Source organism: Cololabis saira, chromosome 6 (assembly GCF_033807715.1).
Source record: "Cololabis saira isolate AMF1-May2022 chromosome 6, fColSai1.1, whole genome shotgun sequence".
Taxonomy (NCBI): domain Eukaryota; kingdom Metazoa; phylum Chordata; class Actinopteri; order Beloniformes; family Belonidae; genus Cololabis; species Cololabis saira.
This window is the reverse complement of record NC_084592.1, coordinates 37,556,218-37,581,595: the sequence shown is the minus strand read 5'-3', so window position 1 is coordinate 37,581,595 and position 25,378 is coordinate 37,556,218. Positions and strand designations below refer to the sequence as shown.

The window sequence follows — 25,378 nt, the reverse complement described above, 5'->3', positions numbered from 1 at the left end:
AGACTATCGTTTTGTAATGAAATGAGGAGGAATCATAGAGATAACTTCTCATTTCAACTAACTGGATCAGCCGTTCCTCATCCATGACCGTTTCCTACAGCGCTTTCAACCGGCTTTCAATGCGAGCGACAGGAAGAAAATAGAGGCAGGGCGTCCGACAAATGTTCAGCTCAAAACGGCGCGCTGCGCAGCGTCGCAGCGCCCAGTTAGGACAGTCCAATAGGAAATAAAGCAATGGAATTGATTTTGTCGCTGACGCTCGCTCACATCGCATGCAGTTAGGACACGGTGTAACTCCGCCGGCCAGAGCTTCCGCCATTTTTTCGTAGCAGTGTATCGCGTCATTCAGGCAGCCAATCAGCACAGAGCCTCATTATCATAGCCCCGCCCACTCAGAATCCTGCAAAGATAATGAGGTCAGAGAATGGGAAGATAAAGACATGGTTTAGATGCTGAATTTCTAATTTATTTAGCAAAAACAATCAAAAGCTTGTTTTTAAGACATTCAAGGCCTGTTTAAAATAGGTAATAGATGCCATAATAGGTCCCCTTTAAATAAACATGGTCCAGAAGACCAGGGGCCTCATGTACAAAGAGAGCGGCGCACAAAAACCGTGCAAACGCCACTCTCTACGCTCATGGTCGGATGTTCAAAGTGATTTGCGTGGAATTCTTGCATATGCAAAAAGTATTCAGATGTTCAAAACGTGGATGTCGAGATTACCTTCACAGTTCGTACCAATCAACCTTTCAGGGACATGTTTTAGTTTTATTTTGAAAGTTTTATTTTGAAAGACAACTTTAGAGAGAACCAGTTCTTTGCTGCAAATTGTGTTTTAATGTTTGTCTGTTCAGACACAGTTTGGGATATTTTAAGGATCTGGCTTTTATCTTGAGTAGTCGTCCCATACGGTCGTCATGGCGACTGAGAGATGTCTGACCTGTCAGCAGCTCCCGCTAAAAGCATCATGTTGGTCTGAACCGGAGCAGCTGGTCCAGTTCAGGGCAGAGATCCAGAAGGATCCAGATCCAGACTAAACCAGCTGATGGTCCAGTCTTACTCCTGGACCAGCAGATCAGTCTGGTCCCTGAAGACTCGCTCCTGATCCTGCAGCAGCAGGTTCCTCCAACGTCATTGTGATTTGCGGGTTCCGTCGTTGAGCTCCTACATTTAGTTGTATGTTCAGATCATGTGGTTGATTGTGAGATTGTTGCAGCTCCACTCTTGTGTAATTTATCTGGTGATGTCGGGACTGTCGTGTCCTTCATGTGGTCGTGAACTTATTGTTGACGTCTCGTTTCCTCATATTCTGCACTTCACTGCATCACCAGTGAGTGTCGCCAACGGACTTTCTACATTCAAATCACTTTTTGAACATCCGACCGTGAGCGTAGAAAGTGTCGTACGCACGTTTTTTGGGGCCCACACTCTTTGTACATGAGGCCCCTGGTCCAGAAGACCTGGTCTTAGAAGACGTGGACCTATTACTGCCACATGACACATTTTATGGCATAAAAGTTCAAAATCTTTTAATGTACAGATGTCCGAGCTGTGGTCCCTGTGGAACTGATACTCAACAGCAGTTGGCTGATCTGGGTGTGATGGGCGGGGCTTACCGCTAGGTCAACTCAACATTGTTGCTGTATTTTTTTTAACAAAGTCAATAAACTGGTAACAATTCGGAGAAGATGGAGGAAAGGAGACGCCTGGACCGCACAAGGAAAACTTAGTGGTCATTAATAATTAAGTACCGTTTATAGCAAATTAAAGTGGATTTGGATCCAGATGGAACCACAAAAATGTAAAAGGAGAAACTAGTAGCAGAGTTTGAAAGCTGATTTAAAGACAAATATCTCCATGGAAACAGCCTCCTCCAGCACAAGAAGTACCAGCGGGCGGGTTTGTGCGGAGCAGAAGAAAAGCTGGAGCGGCTGCAGAATCAGACACCTGCTGGTCGCGCGGCGTCCTCATTGATCCGATGTCACTCTGACAACAGCCACAGAAGTCGGCGTTCCGCAGCGGCAGTGATGGATCTGACGTCTTTGTGTACCGCTGCAGGTCTCTGCCGGCTGGGTCAATCGCTATTCAATTACACAAGTCGCCCACTCAGAGGCCGAGTGATGGATGGAGACCACAGACGCACCGACCGCAGGGAGGCGTGGCTGCACTCGTGCACCAGACAGCTTCACCGCCATCCGACGCCACACCAACACATGACTTGCTTTCTTCCACTTCCAAGAACCCCTGGACTAACCTTCCTTGAAGAGTTTCAAACATTTCAACTTTTTTTTTTTTTTTTTTTTTAATGTCAGCTCTTTTTTTGTCTGTTAATGTTTAGTCGTGAACACAATTTCAGTCTGAGCTTATTTTTTTTTAATAATCCATCCGTAGATAATAACTTTTGTTTCCTCTGTGCCACTATTTATCTAATAAAACAGATCTGGGCGCCACTAGTGAACCCCCTAATTCAACAGCTGGTTGATCTGCCACGCCGTGGTGGTTTCCCTCACAAGGTAGTTCCGGATGACGTTGTCCTGTTGGCTTCATCGGACCGGGACCTCCAGCATGTGCTGGGGCGGCTTGAGGCCGAGTGCGACGCAGCAGGGATGAGAATCAGCACCTCCAAGACCGAGGCCATGGTTCTCCATCGGAAAAGGGTGGCGTGCCTTCTCCGGGTGGGTGGAGAAGTCCTGCCTCAGGTGGAGGAGTTCAAGTATCTCGGGATCTTGTTCACGAGTGAGGGAACGATGGAGCGGGAGATCTGCAGTTATGCGGTCGATGTACCGGACCGTCGTGGTGAAGAGGGAGCTGAGTCGAAAGGCGAAGCTCTCGATTTACCGGTCAATCTACGCTCCTACCCTCACCTATGGTCACGAACTTTGGGTAGTGACCGAAAGGACAAGATCGCGGATACAAGCGGCCGAGATGAGTTTCCTCCGCAGGGTGGCTGGACGCTCCCTTAGAGATAGGGTGAGGAGTTCGGTCACCCGGGAGGAGCTCGGAGTCGAGCCGCTGCTCCTTCACATTGAGAGGAGTCAGCTGAGGTGGCTTGGGCATCTGTACCGGATCCTCCTGGACGCCTCCCTAGGGAGGTGTTCCAGGCATGTCCCTCCTCCCTAGGGAGGTGTTCCAGGCATGTCCCACCGGGAGGAGACCCAGGGGCAGACCCAGGACACGCTGGAGAGACTATGTCTCTCGGCTGGCCTGGGAACGCCTCGGACTCCCCTCGGAGGAGCTGGAGGAAGTGTCTGGGGTGAAGGAAGTCTGGGCATCTCTGCTGAGGCTGCTGCCCCCGCCACCCGGGAACGGATAAAGCGGCGGACGATGGATGGATGGACGATGGATGGTAGTTCAGGACTTTGGTCCGTTCTTCTTTCCAACGTTGCTTCAGTTCATTGAGATCTTTGGACATTCAATGGTCCAACTGCCCGAAGGTCCAAACGCACCATTTCAATCAGGTAAAACTTTATTTCCCATACAGCTCTGCTGCTGTGTCTTGCATAATTTCCCGTCACATGATGCAGTTTCAACAAACCCTCACGTTGGTCTCTGGAGTACTCTGGTCTGAGCTTGATGTAACTTCTCCAGAACGTTGAACCCTGAACTGATTGGAAATCCTTTTGATGACCGACATGCAGCAACAATGTATTCTCTAAGAATATTGCTGAGGTCTTTCCCTCTTTTCTGTAAAGACAGAAAAGAGGTGAGGATCAGGAGTCCCTCCTGCAGGAGTCCTCCTCCTCCTCATGCTGGTTTGCTCCTCAGTGTTCAGGAGGAGAAAGGCAGGCGTGTGGAGAAGGGTTGGCCATGCGTGTAATCACTCCCTTCCACATGACGAGTTTGGTGAAGATCTGACACATTTACTTCGGAAAATGGATCCACAGATGCTGGAGGCCTCCAGCAGGGTGACTCCTGCAGGAGGAGGAGGAGGAGTCACCCTGCTGCAGGAGGAGTCACCCTGCTGCAGGAGGAGGAGTCACCCTGCTGCAGGAGGAGGAGTCGCCGCCCTGCTGCAGGAGGAGGAGGAGTCACCCTGCTGCAGGAGGAGGAGGAGTCACCCTGCTGCAGGAGGAGGAGGAGTCACCCTGCTGCAGGAGGAGGAGGAGGAGTCACCCTGCTGCAGGAGGAGGAGGAGTCACCCTGCTGCAGGAGGAGGAGGAGTCACCCTGCTGCAGGAGGAGGAGGAGTCACCCTGCTGCAGGAGGAGGAGTCACCCTGCTGCTGCAGGAGGAGGAGGAGGAGTCACCCTGCTGCAGTTGGAGGAGGAGTCATCCTGCTGCAGGAGGAGGAGTCACCCTGCTGCTGCAGGAGGAGGAGGAGGAGTCACCCTGCTGCAGTTGGATGAGGAGTCATCCTGCTGCAGGAGGAGGAGTCACCCTGCTGCAGGAGGGGGAGTCACCCTGCTGCAGGAGGAGGAGGAGGAGTCACCCTGCTGCAGGAGGAGGAGGAGGAGTCACCCTGCTGCAGGAGGAGGAGTCACCCTGCTGCAGGAGGAGGAGTCACCCTGCTGCAGGAGGAGGAGGAGTCGCCGCCCTGCTGCAGGAGGAGGAGGAGTCGCCCTGCTGCAGGAGGAGGAGGAGTCGCCCTGCTGCAGGAGGAGGAGGAGTCGCCGCCCTGCTGCAGGAGGAGGAGGAGTCGCCCTGCTGCAGGAGGAGGAGGAGTCGCCGCCCTGCTGCAGGAGGAGGAGGAGGAGTCACCCTGCTGCAGGAGGAGGAGTCGCCGCCCTGCTGCAGGAGGAGGAGGAGGAGTCACCGCCCTGCTGCAGGAGGAGGAGGAGGAGTCACCGCCCTGCTGCAGGAGGAGGAGGAGGAGTCACCGCCCTGCTGCAGGAGGAGGAGTCGCCCTGCTGCAGGAGGAGGAGTCGCCCTGCTGCAGGAGGAGGAGGAGTCACCCTGCTGCAGGAGGAGGAGGAGGAGTCACCCTGCTGCAGGAGGAGGAGTCACCGCCCTGCTGCAGGAGGAGGAGTCACCCTGCTGCAGGAGGAGGAGTCACCCTGCTGCAGGAGGAGGAGTCACCGCCCTGCTGCAGGAGGAGGAGTCACCGCCCTGCTGCAGGAGGAGTCACCCTGCTGCAGGAGGAGGAGGAGTCGCCCTGCTGCAGGAGGAGGAGGAGTCACCCTGCTGCAGGAGGAGGAGTCACCCTGCTGCTGCAGGAGGAGTCACCCTGCTGCAGGAGGAGGAGGAGTCGCCCTGCTGCAGGAGGAGGAGGAGTTAAGTGTAATACGTGTTTTCTAGAGGGGGGTTGGATTTTCCCCCAGAGATGGGGAGAGAAGTTCACTCATCATACATTACAGCTTTTGATCCAAAGAGTCTCCAAGTCTCCTAAACTTGACCCTTCGATCTGAAAGATACTGTATCTGTAGCTGAGGATGTCAAAGTGTTAAAGATCCCACACGTGACCCGAGTGGGAGGCGCGGAGGGGGAACCTCCGAAGCAGATGACCAAAGACGAGGCCCGGTGGAGGAATGAGCTCTAGACAGGTGAACTGCAGGTGAACCTTTCTAGCCGTCAGACACAGCCGAAGAAGTGTTATGGTTTGGGGGTTTGGGACTTGGACCCCCCCTGATGGTGCAGTTTTACACGGCCATCATTGAGTCCATCCTCACCTCCTCCATCACCATCTGGTACGCTGCTGCCACTGTGAAGGACAGGAGCAGCTGCAGCGTATCATCCGCTCTGCAGAGAAGGTGATTGGCTGCAACCTCCCATCTCTCCAGGACCTGCACGCCTCCAGGACCCTGAAGCGTGCAGGAAAGATTGCAGCAGACCCCTCCCACCCCGGACACAAACTGTTCCAGACTCTTCCCTCTGGCAGGAGGCTGCGGTCCATCAGGACCAAAACCTCACGCCACAAGAACAGTTTTTTCCCGTCTGCAGCTGTCCTCGTCAACAAGGCCCCGGTCCCCCCTCTCTCCCCCCTCCTCCCCCAAATTATTATTGGAATACAATATTCCAAATTGGAAACTTTCCATGGGAATTATGGGAATTAATGGGAATTATTGGGAATTTATGGGAATTAACTGGAAATTGGGGGTAGTTTAAATAAACTATCATATCCAAACATAAATGTAAATATTTATTTTGTCATAAGCAGATATCCATGCAAGATAATACAAAAACATGACATTTCAACAGATTTATTTGAGTAGAACTTTAGTTTTTATTCTTGTATGAACAATTATTTTAATGAACAACAAAAACATGAATGTTGAGTAAATACTAACTCACCCCACTCCCCCACCCAATCAAAAAGTAAAATGACCCCAGGGGGTGTGGCCTCAATAGCCCTGCAGTAAGCAATGTGCTGTGTGCATGTGATTGAGGAGTGTACTTGCATTAAATCTGGTTGTTTTAGCCAAGACTATGCTACAATATATTTCCCCCAACTATATTTAAGTTCCCTGTTAAGGGCCAACCTTCAATTCTGTAAATTTCTTATTTATTCCCGTTAAATCCCGTTAATTCCCATATATTCCCGTTAATTCTCGTATATTCCCGTTAATTCCCATGGAAAGTTTCCAACTTTGAAAATTCCCGGAATTTTGCAACCCTAGTCCCAAGTCATGCTACGTCACTTTTTGTTTTTGTTTATACATTTTATTTTATCTCTTATATATTTGTTTGTTTTTATATTTATATTTTTATTGTATTGCACCAATCGCCACAACAAATTCCTTGTGTGTGTTAACAAACTTGGCAATAAACCCTTTTCTGATTCTGATTCTTCTCACAAGTCAGTCAAACGAGATAACTCGTGTCTCCAAGTGTCCAATTGATCACCGTCTCACTGACCTGCTGACGTCAGGGAACTGGACCGGGTAGTTCAGGACCACGCACTTGGGACGGATTAGCTGCTCCAGGTCTCTGGGTCTGTGGTCCGGGATTTTCTTCATGAAGGAGGAGATGGAGGACAGGAAGGAGTCCATGTTGAAGCGCGAGTTGAACACCACCACGTCGGACACCAGACTGAGGACACACGGAGACCAACGTTAGGGGACCCGGGTTGGGGGGGTGGAGACTCTGGAGGTTCTGCCGCTCAGAGCCCGATCTGGAGCTCTGTCTCCTCGGACACTTTGGACAGAGCCGCTGGCCCCGGCGCCCCGAGACGCCTCGTAACGATCTGGGTTGTTTTATGATGCTGCTGCAGTGACGTTAAAGGAGATGGAGTAGCTGCTGCTTATTGACGAGCTGCCCTCTGATCAACAACAATTAGTTTTCTGTAGCGAGCTGCTCGTAACCGTCAGACGGCTGATTAATGACGACTCGACCCATCTCAATTACACTCAGCCCAACGTCGCCCCCCGTAGTTCACCAATCAGGTCGGCCCGGTGCTGATAACCAGCGTAATCAAGCCAAGCAGCTTTTAAATATCTCACAACTCACTACAATCAATAATCAATCAGTCTTGATCAGCGTACACCAAATATCCTGAGTGTATCAGGCCACGACCGAGACCAAGACGGCCCTGTCCCACTCCCACTACTGATGTCAACTGATCAAAGTGGGCCTTTACCATGACAGCACCTGGTTGTATCCGTACTGGAAGTCTCTCTCCTGGTCTTTGCGGACGGGATACACCAGCTGGTTCTCGTGGAAGTACAGGACCTTCTTCAGTCGGCCCAGATCTGGTCTGAGGGCCACCAGCTCGCACAGGTTCAGGACCGAGCTGCTGAAAAGGACTCTGCAGAGGAAAAACAGAAGAAAACACAACTTAAAAAGGAAGAATTTGCTACAGAAAAACCTGCTGAAGACCCGACACGAAGAGAAACCACATGCAGGTTCAGGGTGGACCACATACTGATCTCACAGGGACCACATGGGGGCTGGCGTTTGTGGTTTGCTTCCCCTCCACAAACGTTTCTGAGCTAATGTTTCATCTTCAACACACGCTTCGTGCTGAGGGGGTTGTAGGGGGTGGAGCCTATTCCAGCCATGGTCAGGTGACTCCGAGGACGACCTCCACTTCCTGCTGCTCTTATGACATCGACCGGTGGCTAGACTGATCTTAGGGCTGGGCGATATGGACCAAAAGTCATATCTCGATATTTTCTAGCTGAATGGCGATACTCGATATATATCTCGATATTTTTTCTGTGCCATAATTGGGGTTTCCCCCAAAGCATTATATCATAGCATCTCTGTTAGCTTCATTTTTTCTGAGGCAAACCCTTAAAAAAACAGTCAGTTTTAATACAAAGCCTCGTGCCAAATGTCACACAGGTTCCTTTATTAACAGAGGTCTGCACAATATCAAAATGTATAAAACAAATGAAATAAAAATAAACTCCTGCATATATAGAATAAAAATGCTTCTTGAATAAAATAAAACAAATATCCCTTTCCTGCATAACAATTAAATTAAAATACACTGTGCAATTAATACAATGTAGACAGTAACAGGCAGACTTTTCCACTGAGGTTGACAGTTGTGCAAATAACAAAACATTTGTGCAAATCTCAAATAAAACATTCAAGTCAATTTGTCACAAAATAAGTTATATCAAAATCATTAAAAAAAAAAAAATGTAAAAAAAAAAAAAAAATGTAAAAAAAAAATGTTAAATCGATATAAACGATATTGTCTCGTACCATATCGTGTTTGAAAATATATCGATATATATTAAAATCTCGATATATCGCCCAGCCCTAGTCAGGTGACTCCGAGGACGACCTCCACTTCCTGCTGCTCTTATGACATCGACCGGTGGCTAGACTGATCTGATCAAGACTCTGGTCTAGTTGTGGCATCAGGCCCAACTCTGATCCCCATCCGGGTCTCGTTGGCCCCGGGGCTCAGATCTTCGTCCTAGCCTCGGCTCAGATGTCACTTCAGGTTGTGACTATAGTCTCGGCTCTGAACCTGATCCAGGTCTCGTCGGTTTCAGCTTTGGACTTGGTTCTGGTTTTAGCTCACGCACCAGTCTGGGTTCTTGTACTGACCCAGGGATCTTTGCTCTAGGCTCACTGCTTGACCCTGACCATGACTCGGGTCTTGTTGATCTTGGATCTGGTCTCAGTTCTGGTCTTGGCACTGATCTTGATGCAGATATTGTGTCTGGTCTCCATTCTGGTTTTTGCTGCAGTCTTTTCTCAGTCTGATCCTGACCCAGGTGTTGTTGGTCCCGGTGCTGTTTGAAAGTCAGCTGTGGTTCAAATCACGGGCCCGGGTTTTCCCCTGGAGGTTGTTCCTCCTGTGTCTAGAGCAGGGGTCGGCAACCCAAAATGTTGAAAGAGCCATATTGGACCAAAAACACAAAAAACGAATATGTCTGGAGCCGCAAAAAATGAAAGGTCTTGTATCAGCCTTAGAATGAAGACAAATGGTGAAAGGAGAAATGTCGAAAAAAAGTCAAAATGTGGAGAAAAAAGTCAATATTTAGAGAAAAAAAGTCAAAATGTTGAGATTAATGTTGAAGTACAATCTCGAGAGAAAAGTCGAAATGTTGAGAAAAAAGTTCAAATGTTGAGAAAAAAGCCGAAATGTTGAGAAAAAAGTCGAAATGTCGAGATTAAAAAGGAAAGGAAAAAGGAAGAAAAAAGAGGAAAAAAAGGAAAGAAAAAAGAAAAAAAAACAAGAAGGAAAAAAAGAGAAAATAAAGAAAAAGAAAGAGAAAAAAAGGAAGAAAAAAAGGGAAAAAAAGAAGAAAAAAGGGAGAAAAAAACAAGAAAAGAAAGAAAAAAAGGAAAAAAGAGAAAAAAAGAGAAAAGAAAGAGAAAAAAAAGAGAAAAAAGGAAGAAAAAGGTGAAACATTTTTGAAAAAGCTCCAGGAGCCACTAGGGCGGCGCTAAAGAGCCGCGGGTTGCCGACCCCTGGTCTAGAGTGAAGTGTGGAGGACGAGGAGCAGCAGGAGGAAGATTCGACTGCAGCTGACTCACAAGAAGCTGCCGACCCGTCTCTAACCCGACAGCCACCGGAGGTCAGCGCAAAGCTCGAATTCATGTGCGTTTGATTGTTCACACGAGAGCTGCTGACTCATTCTCCGATCGTGTTCTTAAAAAGAAAGTTGCTGAACAATGATTCAGTTCCCTGTGAAACACGGATGCAAGCAGACGGCCAAGTTATATTCCCAGGACATAAAAGATGCATCAAGAATAAAGTTCTGTTTTGAGTCCACCTCCGTGAGACCCGAGAGGATCATGAGACATTTTCAGTCTCAACCTTCAAGAAGAAAGCAGAGCAGGAAGTGCAACCCCACAGAAACCTCACCAACATCCAGTCAGTGGTGTCTGTCGACGAATTTAAGTTTAAACCAGATCCACATGAGTCCGGATGGACCCACTGAGTCACACTCTTGGTTCTATTCTGGGCTGTGACCAGAGAACAAGAAGATGTCTAAGAAGAGTTGTTTATGTTACTAGATTTTGTACAAAATGTACAAAACCTTGTTAAAAAGAAAAAAAACTAAAGTCTTCTCTTCTTATGTTCCTGCCGCTGGACTCAGACCAGGGGCCTCATGTACAAAGAGTGCGTGGAATTCTTGCGTATGCAAAAAAAAATTTGGATGTTCAAAACTGTGCGTACGCCCAAATCCACACTTGTTTCTTTGAACATCACAATCAACGTGGAACCGCCCTGTCTGCTCACTCATTTTTGTTTAAATAAATGATACAGTTAAAAAACAAAAGAAGTCATATTACAATGATTTTTAATATGTTTTTCCACAAAAAAAAAACAAAGAAAACTGAAGGAATATAATTGTTGGTACTCATCTTTGCACTTAAGAAGCCACAATTGTTAAAGGTTTGTTCAAGTTTTTTCAAACATTGACTCATGACGTGGTGTCATTTTCAGTCTGCAGCAGGAGGAGTGGTTGAAAAGGTAGAGTTTTAGATAAATAACGATGAAACAAACCGTTCAGAGATGAGCTTCTCTGTACATGTCGGTGATGGCTCAAGGCTCAGTTTCAGGCCTCATGCAGTTGTCATTGTATACGTTCTCTTTGAAGTCTTATTAAAAAATATTTTATTCTGTTTTAGCTGCTGTTATCAATGTTTTTTTCGGTTATTTAAAAACGTGGATATAGCTCATCTTTCTTAACACCAGCCTGAATGAAAAAGAGGTTATTAATATTTGATTGTTTATCAATTAATTTTGAAGAATTGTACCTCAGTCTTTTCGCAGGAAAAACTGGAAAAACAGGAAATAAAATGTCACAATGGATGCAGTGTTCTGCACAGCGGCCTGCATAATTTTTCTGTTTACATTCAGTGAATATATAAAAGATATTGAGAGGAAGCGTGAGTCACTTTGAATCTGAACCAACGTCTTTCAGACCCGACACGTCCTCTTTCCTGCTGCATCCTACATAAATGTGCAAACATTACTCTGAATCCAACACGACTGATGCCACGTTTCAGCAAACACGCTGTATACACTTCTATTATTCGTGTACTTTTATTACTTTTATTTTGTTCTTAGGTTTATTTCAATGGTGTTTTTACTGTTTAATTTGTTAACTCCAGTGCTTTCCCTTGTGGGGATCTTCCACCCATCTTTAACCAAAGCGAACTCCTGAAGGAGTCACCTGTGTGAGCCTCACCTGTATGACGGACAGGTCGGAATGGTCTGGCTGAAGTACAGCGCCGCCGTTCTCGCCCTCCAGTGCCATTTCTTGGCGGGCAGCGTGAAGACGGAGCAGTCGCGGACATTTTCCTTCAGCAGATCGATCAGCTGTTTGTGAGAGCCACCGTAAAACGCCTCCACCAGGAGAACGCTGGGAGACCCGCCGACCTGACGGAGAGAAGACGGCCGTCAGCGACTGACATATCCGTGATGGAGGGAAGGAGCGTCACATGAGCGCACATCTGTCACATTCCCATTACAATTTAAAATAACAGGAACTGCAAATGCAAAACATCCCCAATGAAAACCGGTTCATGTATCAATAAACGTTTGTGCTCAAATCAGGTTTTTCTCCGGGAAGTTAAAAAGTAATATTTCATAAAACTGCAGCGGAAACCAAGAAAACCAAGAAAATTAAAACCAGTGGACTTCAACTTCAGGACACTTGTTCCAATCAATATCTGATGGGGGGGGGGGGTTGTACCACATTAGGTAAATTATACTAGGCAATAATTGTACAATAAGGGGTTTGGACCTTTCGATGGCGGCCAGCATGTCAAATGGAGCGGCATCGTCTGAGCTGTTTAACGCAATGCACTGTATTAATGCTAACGCTAGTAAAACTTTGTGATCATCACGGGTCTGGAAGGGTCCGAGGATGAAGCTCGGCCAGATGCCCCCGCGGATCGGCTGACGATCCAAGATCCACAGTGGATCATTTCAGGGCCTCCACAGCACCAGGCCCATTGACCGTGGATCCTGACGGGGCGCCACACGCCACAAGACTTGAAACAGATTTGATCAGAATGAATGCGAATAAACAATACTGAACTACCAACAATTGATGCTATAATGACCATGATTTTTTATTTTATTATTTTTTCATTGTCTTTTTTTCTTCTGTGCATGATGCTTTTCTTTCTTTTTTAGCTACTTTTATTATGGTGATTGTTTTTTTTTTTTTTTTCATTGACTTTTTTTTCTTCTCTACTGTGCTTGATGCCTTTCGTTTTAGCTACTTTTATTATTGATTCACATGTCTTTTAATTACTTTTATATTGACATACTTTTATATGTCAAGAAGAAGGGTATACACTGTATATATGTATGTATTATTATTATTATTATTATTGTTATTGCTACTATTATTCTTTTATATATCGGATACTCTTATATTGCAAGAAGGGGCCGGACTAGATAAGCATTTGCTTCTTCCTGTCCCTTCTTGAACAAAACTGGTTGTGCTTTATTATTATTGTTGATGTATGTGTTTTAAATTGTTTTGTTCAAGATGAATAAAGATCAAATCAAATCAAATCAAAACAATATTAATTAGCATTACGGGGCTAACTGTGATTAGCACCATGTCTAAGCTGATGGCCGCAACGTTACCAGAACATTCATGCGTTGGTCTCTGGTGTAAATACACACTTCCACAAAACCTAACTTTTAGGGCAAAGTCCTAACTTTATATCTGCCGGTCGAATCCAGAAGGCAAAGCAGGCTCATCTTCCTCGTTTCAGCGAGTAAATGAGCAACTCTTCCTCAGCAAGCAGTTAACTCTGCAGCAACAAACCACAGGAACCCACTAATATCCATCTATTTGTGCATCCTTATAAGAGTCCATTATGATGCGCAGTGGTTTACGTTGCCAGCGGCAGGAAGTGGCCAGCTTACAGTCCCCAAGCCCTCCATCCTTCCACCGAACTCCCTCCCAGCGATTTCCAGTCTTCCCTCCATTTAGCTGCCCACAATGGGAGCTAATGATGCTGCAGCAGCACTCAGCGCTCGCCCACAGACGGCCCAATCAGTCGATATCTGCTGCCTGCAGCTCGCCAGCACCACTCATATCTGGAGAAGGAAATGAGCCGTTTGTGCTGCTGCAGGACAGATACCGCCGAGGCGCCTCCGAGCAAACGTCTCAGAAGTAAAAATCTGATTGAAAACCAGAGCACAATGTCTCCCTTTGTGCTAAAAATTGTCCAATCTGTTTCCTGAATACGTCAAAATAATGTAACATATGAAAATGTGTCGGTGCGCTGATTAAGTCACGCTGACGGACCTTTTGGCCTTTAAATGAAAAACCGATGAGTCGTTTCTGTTCAGGCCTCGGCGTTCACAGATTTACACGATACGGACCCCCGCAGCGCCAAAAGCATCCAATAAGTTATTATTAAAGAAAAATAATCAGAAAAGGACTCCCTGGCTTTGTCTCTGACCAGCTCAGGAGCCACCGTTTGTGATGGTCTGAGACCGAGACCCAGCAGGCTGACGAAAGACTGAAAAAACAAACCAGTTATTATGACAAGTGAAATGTTTCTGATCTTGTTAAAATGTTCAGATAAATCACGAAGCCAAACAAACGTCCAAACATACAATCATGATTAAATCCACAGCAGGCGGTAAAAAGCTGGAACAACAGAAGCTGACAAATCACCAGATAAAAACCCAACTAACAAGGAAAATAAATGCAAAAAAATACATAAAAGCTGGAAGATGAAGGAAGTTTGATTATTAAAACTGGCAGAGGAAACATCAGTTAAAATTATACAGTGGATGTATAAAAAGACTTTAATTATAAAACTTGAATATCAATAAGAAGCAAATAGGAAAAAAATTTACAAGAAAAACAAAGACAACAATTATACTTTTAATAAATCTTAATAACCTCCAAACAGAACAGAAAAATACAAATAAAAATATATATGTATATATGTGTGTGTGTGTATATATATATATATATATATATATATATATATATATATATATATATATATGTATATATATACATATACATATACACATACATACACACACACACTCTCTAGGGGTGCAACGGTTCAGGTAGCCCACGGTTCGGTTTTGGTTTGTGTTATGTGCATAAAGAGAGCTTTTTTCCAAAATTATCTGTTTATTTTGCTTGTCACTTTTCAAAATGTAAATTACTATAAGTCTTTTAAGTCAACAGCCTCTTAATCTTGACAACTCAGCACAGTTAGTACAGTACAATAGTATAACATATCTTTAAAAAACTCTCAGTTACTGAACACAACACTTTTAAATGGTAAACTGCCTTTTATTCCTTGACTACCTGTATACACTATACAGTAGTATAAAATATGTATAAATATGATAACGTTATTGAAATGTGTGCGGGAGTTTTTTTCATTAGGTGACGAAAAGCCGACATCTCCGACCACCGAAAAGGGCTGCAAATCTTTAGCAATGAACGCTCCCACTGCACGGGTTATTTTCTAGTGTTAATCTGAAGTGGCACTATAGGTACAGTTGTTGTTTTTTTCGCTGGTGTTACCTTATCGAGTCGCTCGACTGTCCTGTGTGCAAAAAGCGTTACATCAGGGTGTTGACGCTGGAGATTACGCTCATATTGCTCGTTTTTCCTTTTAGGTATGGGACATGTTTCAAGCAATGTTTACAGACAGTACAAGATCTGTTAACTGTTTTCACTCCATCGTCACACCAGAGATTTGAATGAAGCCGGTGCTTCTGCAAACTTTTGTCTGTCAATTCCCCCACTTGTGATCGCCTGGGGGAGTGGGCGGAGCTAGAACAGTGACTACGACTCGCGAGGAGCGCTTGAACCGTCATGGCGTATTGAACCGTGGAGGGCGAACCGAACGGTTCGGTTTTAAACAGAGAACCGTTGCATCCCTAATACATGCATACATATACACACACCCATACAAATATATAAATGTGTTTAACTGTTGTTACAAAAATTATGCACCAGCAATTAAATTCTAAATTAACTGGAATCCAGCTTAAATGGGACCTATTACGGCATCTAATACCTATTTTAAGGCCTTGAATGCCTTAAAAACAAGCTTTTGCTAAATAAATGAGAAATTCAGCCTCTGAGCCATGTGTTTAGCATCCCAGTCTCTAACCTCAGTATCTATGCGGGATTCTGAGTGGGCGGGGCTATGATAATGAGGCTCTGTGCTGATTGGCTGCCTGAATGACGAGATACACCGCTACAAAAAAATGGCGGAATAACGTCGTTACGTAACGTGGCTCATCCGGGCGGCTGTACATACACTGCAGAATTTGGTTGCTTTCCTCCTCTGAGTTGGCAGGCTGAGGGGAGACTTTATATATGTTAAAGCAAGAGAAAACGTGTTTTTCATAATAGGTCCCCTTTAAATAAAAACTGAACATACACACGCTTAACTTTCTGATATTTGATCCCGAAATCAATCGGTGCTTCTGTAGCAAAACCAACCAAGGTCTACACATGCTGGTGTTTACTGAACCCTGCAGAGACAAGGCTTCAGTTGTCTGCAAGTACTTTAGATCTGATCAAGGAGATGTGCTGCAGAAGAGGGGCCACTCAAATCCTGCTCTTACTCAGCTGTCACCAGAATACGCAGAACCATGAATCACAACAGACATCTAGAGAAGCACCTCTACACAAAATGTCAAGTCAAGGGGAAACTGGTGATGATACTTATCAGAGCTCTTGTCAAGAGAAATGTCATTCCCTCTTGCCCTTATTGTTGTTAAGATGTCCTGCTAGACAAGAGCTTAAATGTCGTAATTCACCCACAAAATCAAATGAGTCATAGCCGAAGCCGAAGGCGTTGGTTCATCAAAGGGATCGACCCCAGCGTTCAGAGCAAGAAGAGAATGTGGACATGAACGTTCCAGACCAGCCGGATGTGTCCTAAGTGATGGGATCTGAATCCATACTTTGGCCACTTGTGATTGAATCTCCCAGGATGCATTTTTAATCCCATCTCTGAGCGGGTCAGAGAGCCGGTTCCAAGTCCAGATAACCGAAGAAGCCTGTGGACGGCACGGACGTCCAACATATTTAACAACTAACCTAAATCAATATGGTGAACATGGTGATCAGCTGTGGGGACCTCTACAGAGGGAAGAGCCAAAAGAAGAAGCTTGATAGAGTAAAACAGTTCTCAAAAGTGTCCCTCTGCTGTTTGGTATCATGGTGTCCACCACTGAACCTGGAACAGGGACAGCAAAGGAGACAGTCTGCGGACATCAGAAACAACATTCTGGACCAGCATGTTAAAGGTGAAGACTAGAAGACCGTCTCCAAGCAGCTGGATGTTCCTGAGACCACAGCTGGAAATGTAATTCAGAGGTTTAGGCTCCAGAGGACTGAAGACAACCTCCCTGGACGTGCACACCATAGGACAACTGAGGACAAACTGAAGAGACAGTCAGAAACCAAAGAATCCAGAATAACTTCAAGGTCCAGGTCCATCAGCGTCAGATCACACCGTCCATCACTGTTCTGACCGAGGAGGACTCCACTGTTGGACCGGAATTTGTCTAAATGCATATTGACAAACTACAAAAGTCTGGGAGGACGTTTTTGGACAGATGAGACAAGACCAGAGCTTTTGGACCAGTCCTATCATCTCTATGTTCACAGATACAGAAATGAAATACCATCAACACCTTCTGGAGACAAATGTGTTGTCCAAAGTCAAAAAGCTTGGTATCAGCTGCACGTCATGGGTCCTGCAACAGGACAATGACCCAAAACACAACTAGAACCAGCCCAGAACCACTCAGAACCAGACAGTTCAGAGTGGATAACAAAAGCGTGCAGGACAGATGGGTGAGCGTGAAGACAGCGGAAAGTAAAACCCATCTGAGCGTTGTATTGATCACGCTGACAGGAAGCGCGTTAGTGAAATCGATCATTCCACCTCCAAATCAAAGAGTCCCTTTGAACCCCGGCGGGGGATTCCAGATCAGACTCATCTCGCCAAGGCACCTTTCCTCCCACCGTCGCAACCGTGGAAGGCTGTCAACATGCACGCAACAAAGGGTTAATGTGGGCGTTTCCCTGCCAGGGAATCCCCGAGCAGCTGAAGCGAGCCTCACCTGAAAGCCGACAGTGGAATCTCGCTTCAAAAGGCGTGGGCGCCGCTCATCCCGATGATGTCACATGCAGCAACGCTGCAGCGGCTTCGGCCTGCCGTTCCATCATTCAAACAGCACATCTGCCTCCTCACCACATAAACATCTGCTTCACACACTTCCTGTGTGCCAGCAGAGTGGAATGACTTCGGTGACGACACGTCGTGGAATGAATCAGCAGCGAGTCCCTCCGTTACCAAGCTGTTTTCACTCTGACTCTCAAGCATCCTGCACTCTTCTTTCTGACGCTTCACGACTCGCTTGGAGGTGGAAACCTCAGCAGAAGCTTTTTCTTTGTACACAACACATCACACGGCTGGTTTCAGTGTCTGATCAGCATGAAATGCCAACGGCTAATAACTCACGTTGACTTTCAGGCAGAAGCGGCTCAAATTAAGGTTCGAGGTTTGAGGTTTGAGGTCTGCAGCTCTTTGAAGACGTTAAAATTAAAACCCGTTATTCCTGAACAGAGTTGAAGGTTTTATTTCTAGGCACAAAGAAACGACAGCTTCCTCATTGTTTTCTAATGTTTGAGCTTGTTTCAGTCCCTTTGCATAAAGTTGCTTTCATCAACGAAAATTAGGACTAAATATCATCGTGAACAAACCTTTATCACCTGAGGAAAACGAGACGAGACGCAACGAAAATAATGGTCATGTGACAATAACAATAATTAAATACATAATGCAATATCGTACACGAATAAAATGGAGACTAAAATGTAGATTACAAAATAAAAACTATACTAAAATGTCATTTTCATTGACCAAAACGAGACAAGACGAAATGTTGTAACAAAGATCCTTAACATACATTTGTTAAGTTGTTTCCTCTCGTTTAGTCGCTGCTGCTGGGTGACGTCACATGCAGCTGCAGTGGTTAGAGGCTGATGCCATTAACGCAGAGCTCTAGGTTAACGTCAATAGAGAAAGGGGCCGATGGCCGGCCACGCGGGGATCTTCTCTTGGGCTGGGTGAAGAAGAAGAGATGATCTTTGGATACACTTTCCCTACATAGATGTGGAAAAGAAAACCGAATGTGTCGTTGAAAAAGAAAAAGATGGGGAGAAAGGCAGCCACAAAATCACAGGAAAAATTAAATATGTTGTAAACTCAAATTAGAACATTTTCTGTATCTGGAATAGGGCTGCAACTAACGACTATTTTAATAGTCGACTAGTCACCGACTATTGAAACGATTAGTAGACTAATTGGATAATTAGTAATTTTTTTTAAATTTAGTATGAGGTTGCTTTAATTATGTGGCAAATGATAATAAACACAAGAAAGATGGGCCCTAGAGCCCTGCTATAGCGGGACTGTTTTCTTCATCCTGCTCCCGCCCTCATCCGCAAAACTCTGAGAATTCATGCCCGCACGGTGCACAATAATAGAGATGCATTGATTTAGTGTCTTCTCCCGTCCCACAAGAGAAATGTCCAGACAAATCTATCTGATTTAATGTTAACATGATCATTGTGGAGTTTGATGCATAGTTGACAGTTCATAGGCACCTGACTGAAAGTTAGATGCAAATCCATCAGTGTCATCATCACACAAGCTTTTTCGACTTTCGCGCAGGCTGGGACTGGGAGTGGCTCAAATAATACTAAAAAATAACATGAAATAAACAAAGTTAACGAATAAAACTAATTAATTTAACAAATGAAAATAGGCTTAATATCTTACCAAGGCGAGTCCATTTCGTTCAACACTCCTACGTGCTTTCTCTTCAATTGCATTACCGACGTGCTCCCGGGAAAAGCAAGGTCGGATTTGCAAACCTTGCAAGTCATCTTTTTATTCGCCGTATCAAGGCTAAAATGATCCCAAACTTTAGTAGTTTTATTACCCGCAGCTGCACTATCGCGCATGCGCGACTCTCGGCATAGATTGTATTGAAGTGAGATGCCTCACTCCGTTGGAAAAACACATATGGCGACAATTGTCGACAATGGAATTCATTGTCGACAATTTTGATTATCAATTTTTGTCGACAACATCGGCGAATCGTTGCAGTCCTAATCTGGAATGAATGTATTCTTGAGTCTATAAGGTAACAATAATATAATAATAAGATAACCTTGTTTGAATTGTAAAATGGGTTTGGCTAAATACAATCTTTGACTAAAATGTCATCAGTTTTCATTGACTAAAACTAGACTAAAATGGTCATGGACAATTATTCTGACTAAAATAAGACTAAAATGCTCAGACTTTTAGTCGACTGAAACTTGACACGACTAAAAGGAGTATGAACGTGACTAAAAAGACTAGACCAAAATTGAAACAGGCTGCCAGAAACAACACTACCTTTGCACTGTTGAACCTTTTTTATCAAGCTTTTATTTATTGAATCGGTTTTATCCTTTTGTATGGTGTCTTGGTTTGGAAATCTGTTTCTTAAAAATAAGAATAGTCTAAACCAGATAGTGAAGTGGTCCAGTAAGATAACGAGAGAGCAGCAGATGAATTCGGGAATGCTGTTTTGCAGACAGATACAAAGGCTGTCTGGATCTATTTTAAAAGACACCTCTCATCCACTACACAAGCAGTTCCAGCTACTTCAGTCAGGACGCAGATATAGAGTACCAAAATGCAAAACCAAACGTTTTAAACATAGTTTTATACCTACTGCCATAACCCTCCTAAATAAATAGATACGGTTTTAGACTTTTATATTGTGATTATGGTTTATGTGCATGTTGTGCGTACTGTTGCTGGACTCGCTAGACCACCTTATTGCAAAGCAAATTTACCTTCGGGTACTATAAAGTTCAAGTTGAACTGAACTTTGCTTCCAGAAATGAGATGAAATGAAAGGTCGTAGGTGCCAATCTCATTTATCAGCACCAAATGATCAGCTGATAGTTCATCAGGTCAGTAAATGTATCATAAGCACAGCCAAGCAGAGAGTTCAAAGAAACCCAGTTCCTCCGAGTCAGTGAACACACCGCGACGACGCAGCAACCAAATGGGTCGAGGGCCGTTTGTGAGAATGTGTTCTTGTCTGGACCCGTGAAACGCTGGGTCGGTCACAGCCCAAGTTCTGATCCGTCTTAAAGGACAACGCAGGTGACAGCTGTCGCCATTTATTTTATTTGTTTCCATAAAACACAAACATTTGTCTCAAACATTGCCGCTTAACGCTCACTTCCGGACGCCAGCGTCGCTGCCTTCTGCTTCTCATTCTGAACAGATGAATGTTAGTATACCCCCTCCCTTTTGCTTTCTGACAAACGTGGTCTCATTAGGTTTTATATAATCCAGCCTGTAATTGGTGGACATCTGTCCAAAACTAAAACGCGTTTGCCAGCAGCGTAGGTTGTGTGGAGGCGGGTGTTACGACCCATGGCCTCTTCATGCGTAGGAACCTACCAAACATCTTCAACCACGGAGGTTTAAAGACAATTTCGTGCTGCTAAAAACGTCTCTCACACCTTTTTTCATCCTCTTAAACAATAACTTATCAACAATATCTTTTTGCCACAACAAAATGATCTTATTGCTCCATTTCCAGTTGCAGGTTTTACAAACGGACCAAGTTTTAGACCGTTAGCACAGATTAACTGTAACTGGTCTTGATAGATGGCTTACCGTTAAACGTGCCAAAATAAAACAGACCAGAACAATTAATAAATGGGAATAAAACCGTAAAATTGGAAAGGATCAAATCAGACAGGTTAAATGTACCGGCCCTTTTCCAGTGTCTTAAAAACAGTCCGGTCCTCTGCCAAAAACACCCATGAAACTGGATGGAGGTTCTCCTCGTAAGCATAGACTGTATACACTTTATAGCGACTGTAGACTGTATAACGCTTATAAAGACTGTATAAAGTGAGTAGCGGAGAAGAGAAGTGAAAATGGAGGAGCATGTGAACGTTGTTGGTCCAGTGAATTTACACTTCTAAATTACCCCAACGAAACCATTGATAAAGGTAGAGGAATATGTGTTCTTTGTGGAAAGGAATTAGCTTACCAGCTAAAGTTTAACCTACCACATAAACGCAAAGCACCCAGGCGCGAGCACAGCTACAGCTAACGTTAACAGCAAAGATGTTGATGCAATTCATCAAGCCACAGCAACGCTCTTCTCCAAACTAAACTCGAAGAGAGCACGCGCACATGCGCATGTCTGCGACCGAGAGGCTGGCGAATGTTCTTGCCAAGTGGATGTAAATGGCTAGGACTGCATCTTTTCAAGTCTGTTAAAAGAAAAAAACTTAATAAAGCCACTTTTTTGTTGTTATATATCAATCTTTTGATTGGCCACAATAATGTAATGACTTTTAAGGAAAACACCTCAAATTGAGGGCTTTTTTCAGCAATTTTTAGGTGAGATTAAAAAAGATTAGTTTAACGCTCCCAGCGACGTTCTTCAGAAACCTAAAACTGTAGATTATTTGTCCAATTGTGTTTAAGTCAATGATTCATTCACAGTATATTTATATCTATGGCGGTGACCGAATGTGCGGTTGTGCAAATGACACCGGCACAAAATGGATTGGTTAGCGGTCAGAACGGGCACGGCCCTTGGCCGGCAGTCGATGCATCTCTAATCTGACGCGTTCACGGCCCCGCGTGCTGCATTCAAAACACAGGGATTCAGACCGCTCCGGACGAAGCAGGACGAAAATGCAGTACGTCGCCACGCTTAATACTGAAAGCCGTGTCTCCGGTGGCCCCTCACCGTTACCTAGGGCTGGGCGATATATCGAGATTTTAATATATATCGATATATTTTCAAACACGATATGGTACGAGACAATATCATTTATATCGATAATAACAAATTTTTTGTTATTTGCACAACTGTCAACCTCAGTGGAAAAGTCTGCCTGTTACTGTCTACATTGTATTAATTGTATTTTAATTTAATTGTTATGCAGGAAAGGGATATTTGTTTTATTTTATTCAAGAAGCATTTTTATTCTATATATGCAGGCAGTTTATTTTTATTTCATTTGTTTTATACATTTTGATATTGTGCAGACCTCTGTTAATAAAGGTACCTGTGTGACATTTGGCACGAGGCTTTGTATTAAAACTGACTGTTTTTTTAAGGGTTTGCCTCAGAAAAAAATGAAGCTAACAGAGATGCTATGCTATAATGCTTTGGGGGAAACCCCAATTAAGGCACAGAAAAAATATCGAGATATATATCGAGTATCGCCATTTAGCTAGAAAATATCGAGAGATGACTTTTGGACCATATCGCCCAGCCCTACCGTTACCCACCATGCCCTACCGAAGAGCTTCAACATTAAACATTTTTCATTTAAAACAGTGCCCAACAGTGCAACCCCTAAAGATGCCTGGACGGCTCGCTGGCCCGCAAACTTGTCAGAGTGGTAGAGCGTCGCACTTGCAATTTCAGACGTCAAACACACCAAGTTCATGCTCGTTTGGGAATACCATTTTCCATGCAAGGAAAGATCTACTATTTTTTTTTGGTCTAAAAGCCAAGACAACATTAAACTTGACCGACTCACATATGCAGGAAAACCCTTTCACATGAGGACGCCGATGTTCAATGTGAAGAAAGCTTGAAATACGTCCCCTGAAGAATGTGGGTCATACTAGCAGAGTATAAACTCCCAAGTACACACCGCAAACCTGGTCTACTTGGACCCAGGAAACGGCAAAGTCTTGGATCTTTTTTCCCCGTCACTACATAATTCCCAGATATAGCAACTTGTGAAACTTTCTTTAAGGTTAAAAAACACTTCTCGAGGAACAACCAAAAAGTAAATCCAGCACTTCAAAACATCATCCTGCTGAATATAAATGCAATATTAAGATGCCAACAAAGTAGTAGAGCAGGCAGTCTGCAGCCTCTGCTATGCGTCAGTGGTTGGCCGTGGTACGAGGTCGATATGGGTTCTTAGAAATAAAATCATGACAGCTCAGAAAATTCCAGTTGGTAAATCTCTAAAAATGACTGGTAGTTTCCACAGACTGACAACAGTTCAGCCTTGTGTGTCACGCAAACGATATCAAATGTTTTATGAAACATTACAAGCAGCTCGCTCAGTCGAACTGTGCGGAAAGAGTTTGGCGATTGTTGTTCAGTTTCAGTTGGCTCATACATTGAAGACCGAAACTTCCACATAGATTTTCAGATCAACATCTGACATCGTCAACCAAATGGCATTCACAACCAGAGCAGAACTGACAGATACCAAACAAGAGGCAGTGAAATAAAAACTCAACTGTAGAATCTTAGAAATGCGAGTGGAGTACTTTCAGGTTAATGCGTGAGTCACCATCGGTGATCTTCCATGCGAGCTGCGATGCTCAGCTGTTGTCGACAGGCAGTCTGACGATGTTGTTGACGTTGCTTCCTCTCCATCAGTTTCACCTCAAACACCACCCCTAACCCCTCTTGTCTCTGAAACCGTTTAGTGCAGTTACAGCCGTGGTCAGGGCTTCACTCTCATACATATTTAATAGGCCACTGTTTTACTGCTCCACACCACTTTATCCAGCTCATTTCAGTGTCATAATAAAGCTGCATCTCTCCGTGTCAAGCTTGTTATTTTCTCTGGTGTTCAACTTTGTTACTGTCTGCCCTCAGATTTCGTTTCATTTATCCCAGTCGGTCAGTAAAATACCATTTAGAAATCACAGCCCGTTGAGGAACAGCAACCCCGTTCTCAGGGTCCCACCAGTGTGTGGACAAACTGCTGACATTGTAAATATAACCATGATTTTTACTTGGATGAGAATCCCCTTGCAGTCAAGTGGCTGCCTGAAGTCTGTAGTCACCATATTTCCCTTCTGGAGATGTTTTTCCCCGGTGAACGCAGCGGGAAATCAACAGGCAGAACGGAGCGGTGTCCGCGGTGATGCAGAATCTGAATTGGTCTGTTGGGGTAAAGATTTACCAGCCAGTCTACGTTCCTACCCTCACCTACTATGTTTTTCTATGGACTATGTGTCTCAGCTGAACCTGGGAATGCCTTGCGATCCCCCCAGATGAGCCGGACGAAGGGGCCGGGGAGGGAAGTCTGGGGTACCCTGCTTAGGCTACTGCCCCCGTGACCCAACCTCGGTTGCAGAGGAGCTGAATCTATGACGTCAACGCAACACCATATGTACTACGAATCAAAGCCCAAAATCTGAAAATCCAAATCTGCAACTAAGAAATCAAAATCTCTAACCCATCTTTTTTAGTTGTGCTTTTTCTTTTTGCATTTGCAAACCTTAAAGGTATTGTGACATCATTTTTAACATGCTTTTAACACTATTAAAAGTCTTGGCCAACATCCCTCAAATGTGTCTAAAAGAGTGTAACAAGAAAAACTTCACTCTAGTACTCCATTCCTGGCTTTTTATTACAGTGTTTTTTTGCGCCGTGAAAAACGGGTCCTTTTTCCCCTTTCCTGTCAATCATTGCGCCGCTCCTCCTCCAAACCTCCTCCAACCAACCGCTACAAACTTCTGCCGTCTTCACACACGCGCGCGCACACCAAACCACAAACACCGACACACAGCCCAGACAGGGCGACTACAGCCCGGGGATGAAGTCCAACCGGGACCAGAGGACCGGGACCGCAGCCCCCCGCGAGCAATACGCTCACAGCGGCGTCGGAGAGTTAAGCCGGGAGCGACAGGCGAAGCATGCACGGAAAAGCAGGAGGGCGAAGCAGACAGTCCACAGCAAACGATCATAAAAATAAAGGCATGCAAGCAGCAGTGTCTCCTTATCTTAAGTCCAGTCAGTGGCCGCGGGTCTTCTTAGCAGTTTTCCTCCGGTGATTAGAACAAAAGAGGGATCTAAACAGCTCCGTGTTAAGCCTGATTTATGGTTCCGCGTTAAATCGACGCAGAGCCTACGCTGTAGGGTTCAGCGTACGTAGCGCGTCGCCGCGTAACCCTACGCAGTAGGTTCTGCGTCGGT

At 44.9% G+C, this 25,378-nt stretch overlaps 1 protein-coding gene across 1 annotated transcript in view; it reads right to left on the bottom strand.

The window, feature by feature from the left end:
- Positions 1-25,378, bottom strand: part of gtdc1 (glycosyltransferase-like domain containing 1) — a 45,441-nt gene that overhangs the window by 15,095 nt on the left and 4,968 nt on the right. Inside the window, exons 2-4 of the mRNA XM_061724561.1 lie at positions 11,541-11,731; positions 7,514-7,681; positions 6,793-6,966 (exon numbers count right to left, since the gene is read on the bottom strand). Of these exons, the coding sequence (XP_061580545.1) occupies positions 6,793-6,966; positions 7,514-7,681; positions 11,541-11,731 (533 nt within the window). The remainder of the gene's footprint in view (positions 1-6,792; positions 6,967-7,513; positions 7,682-11,540; positions 11,732-25,378) is intronic.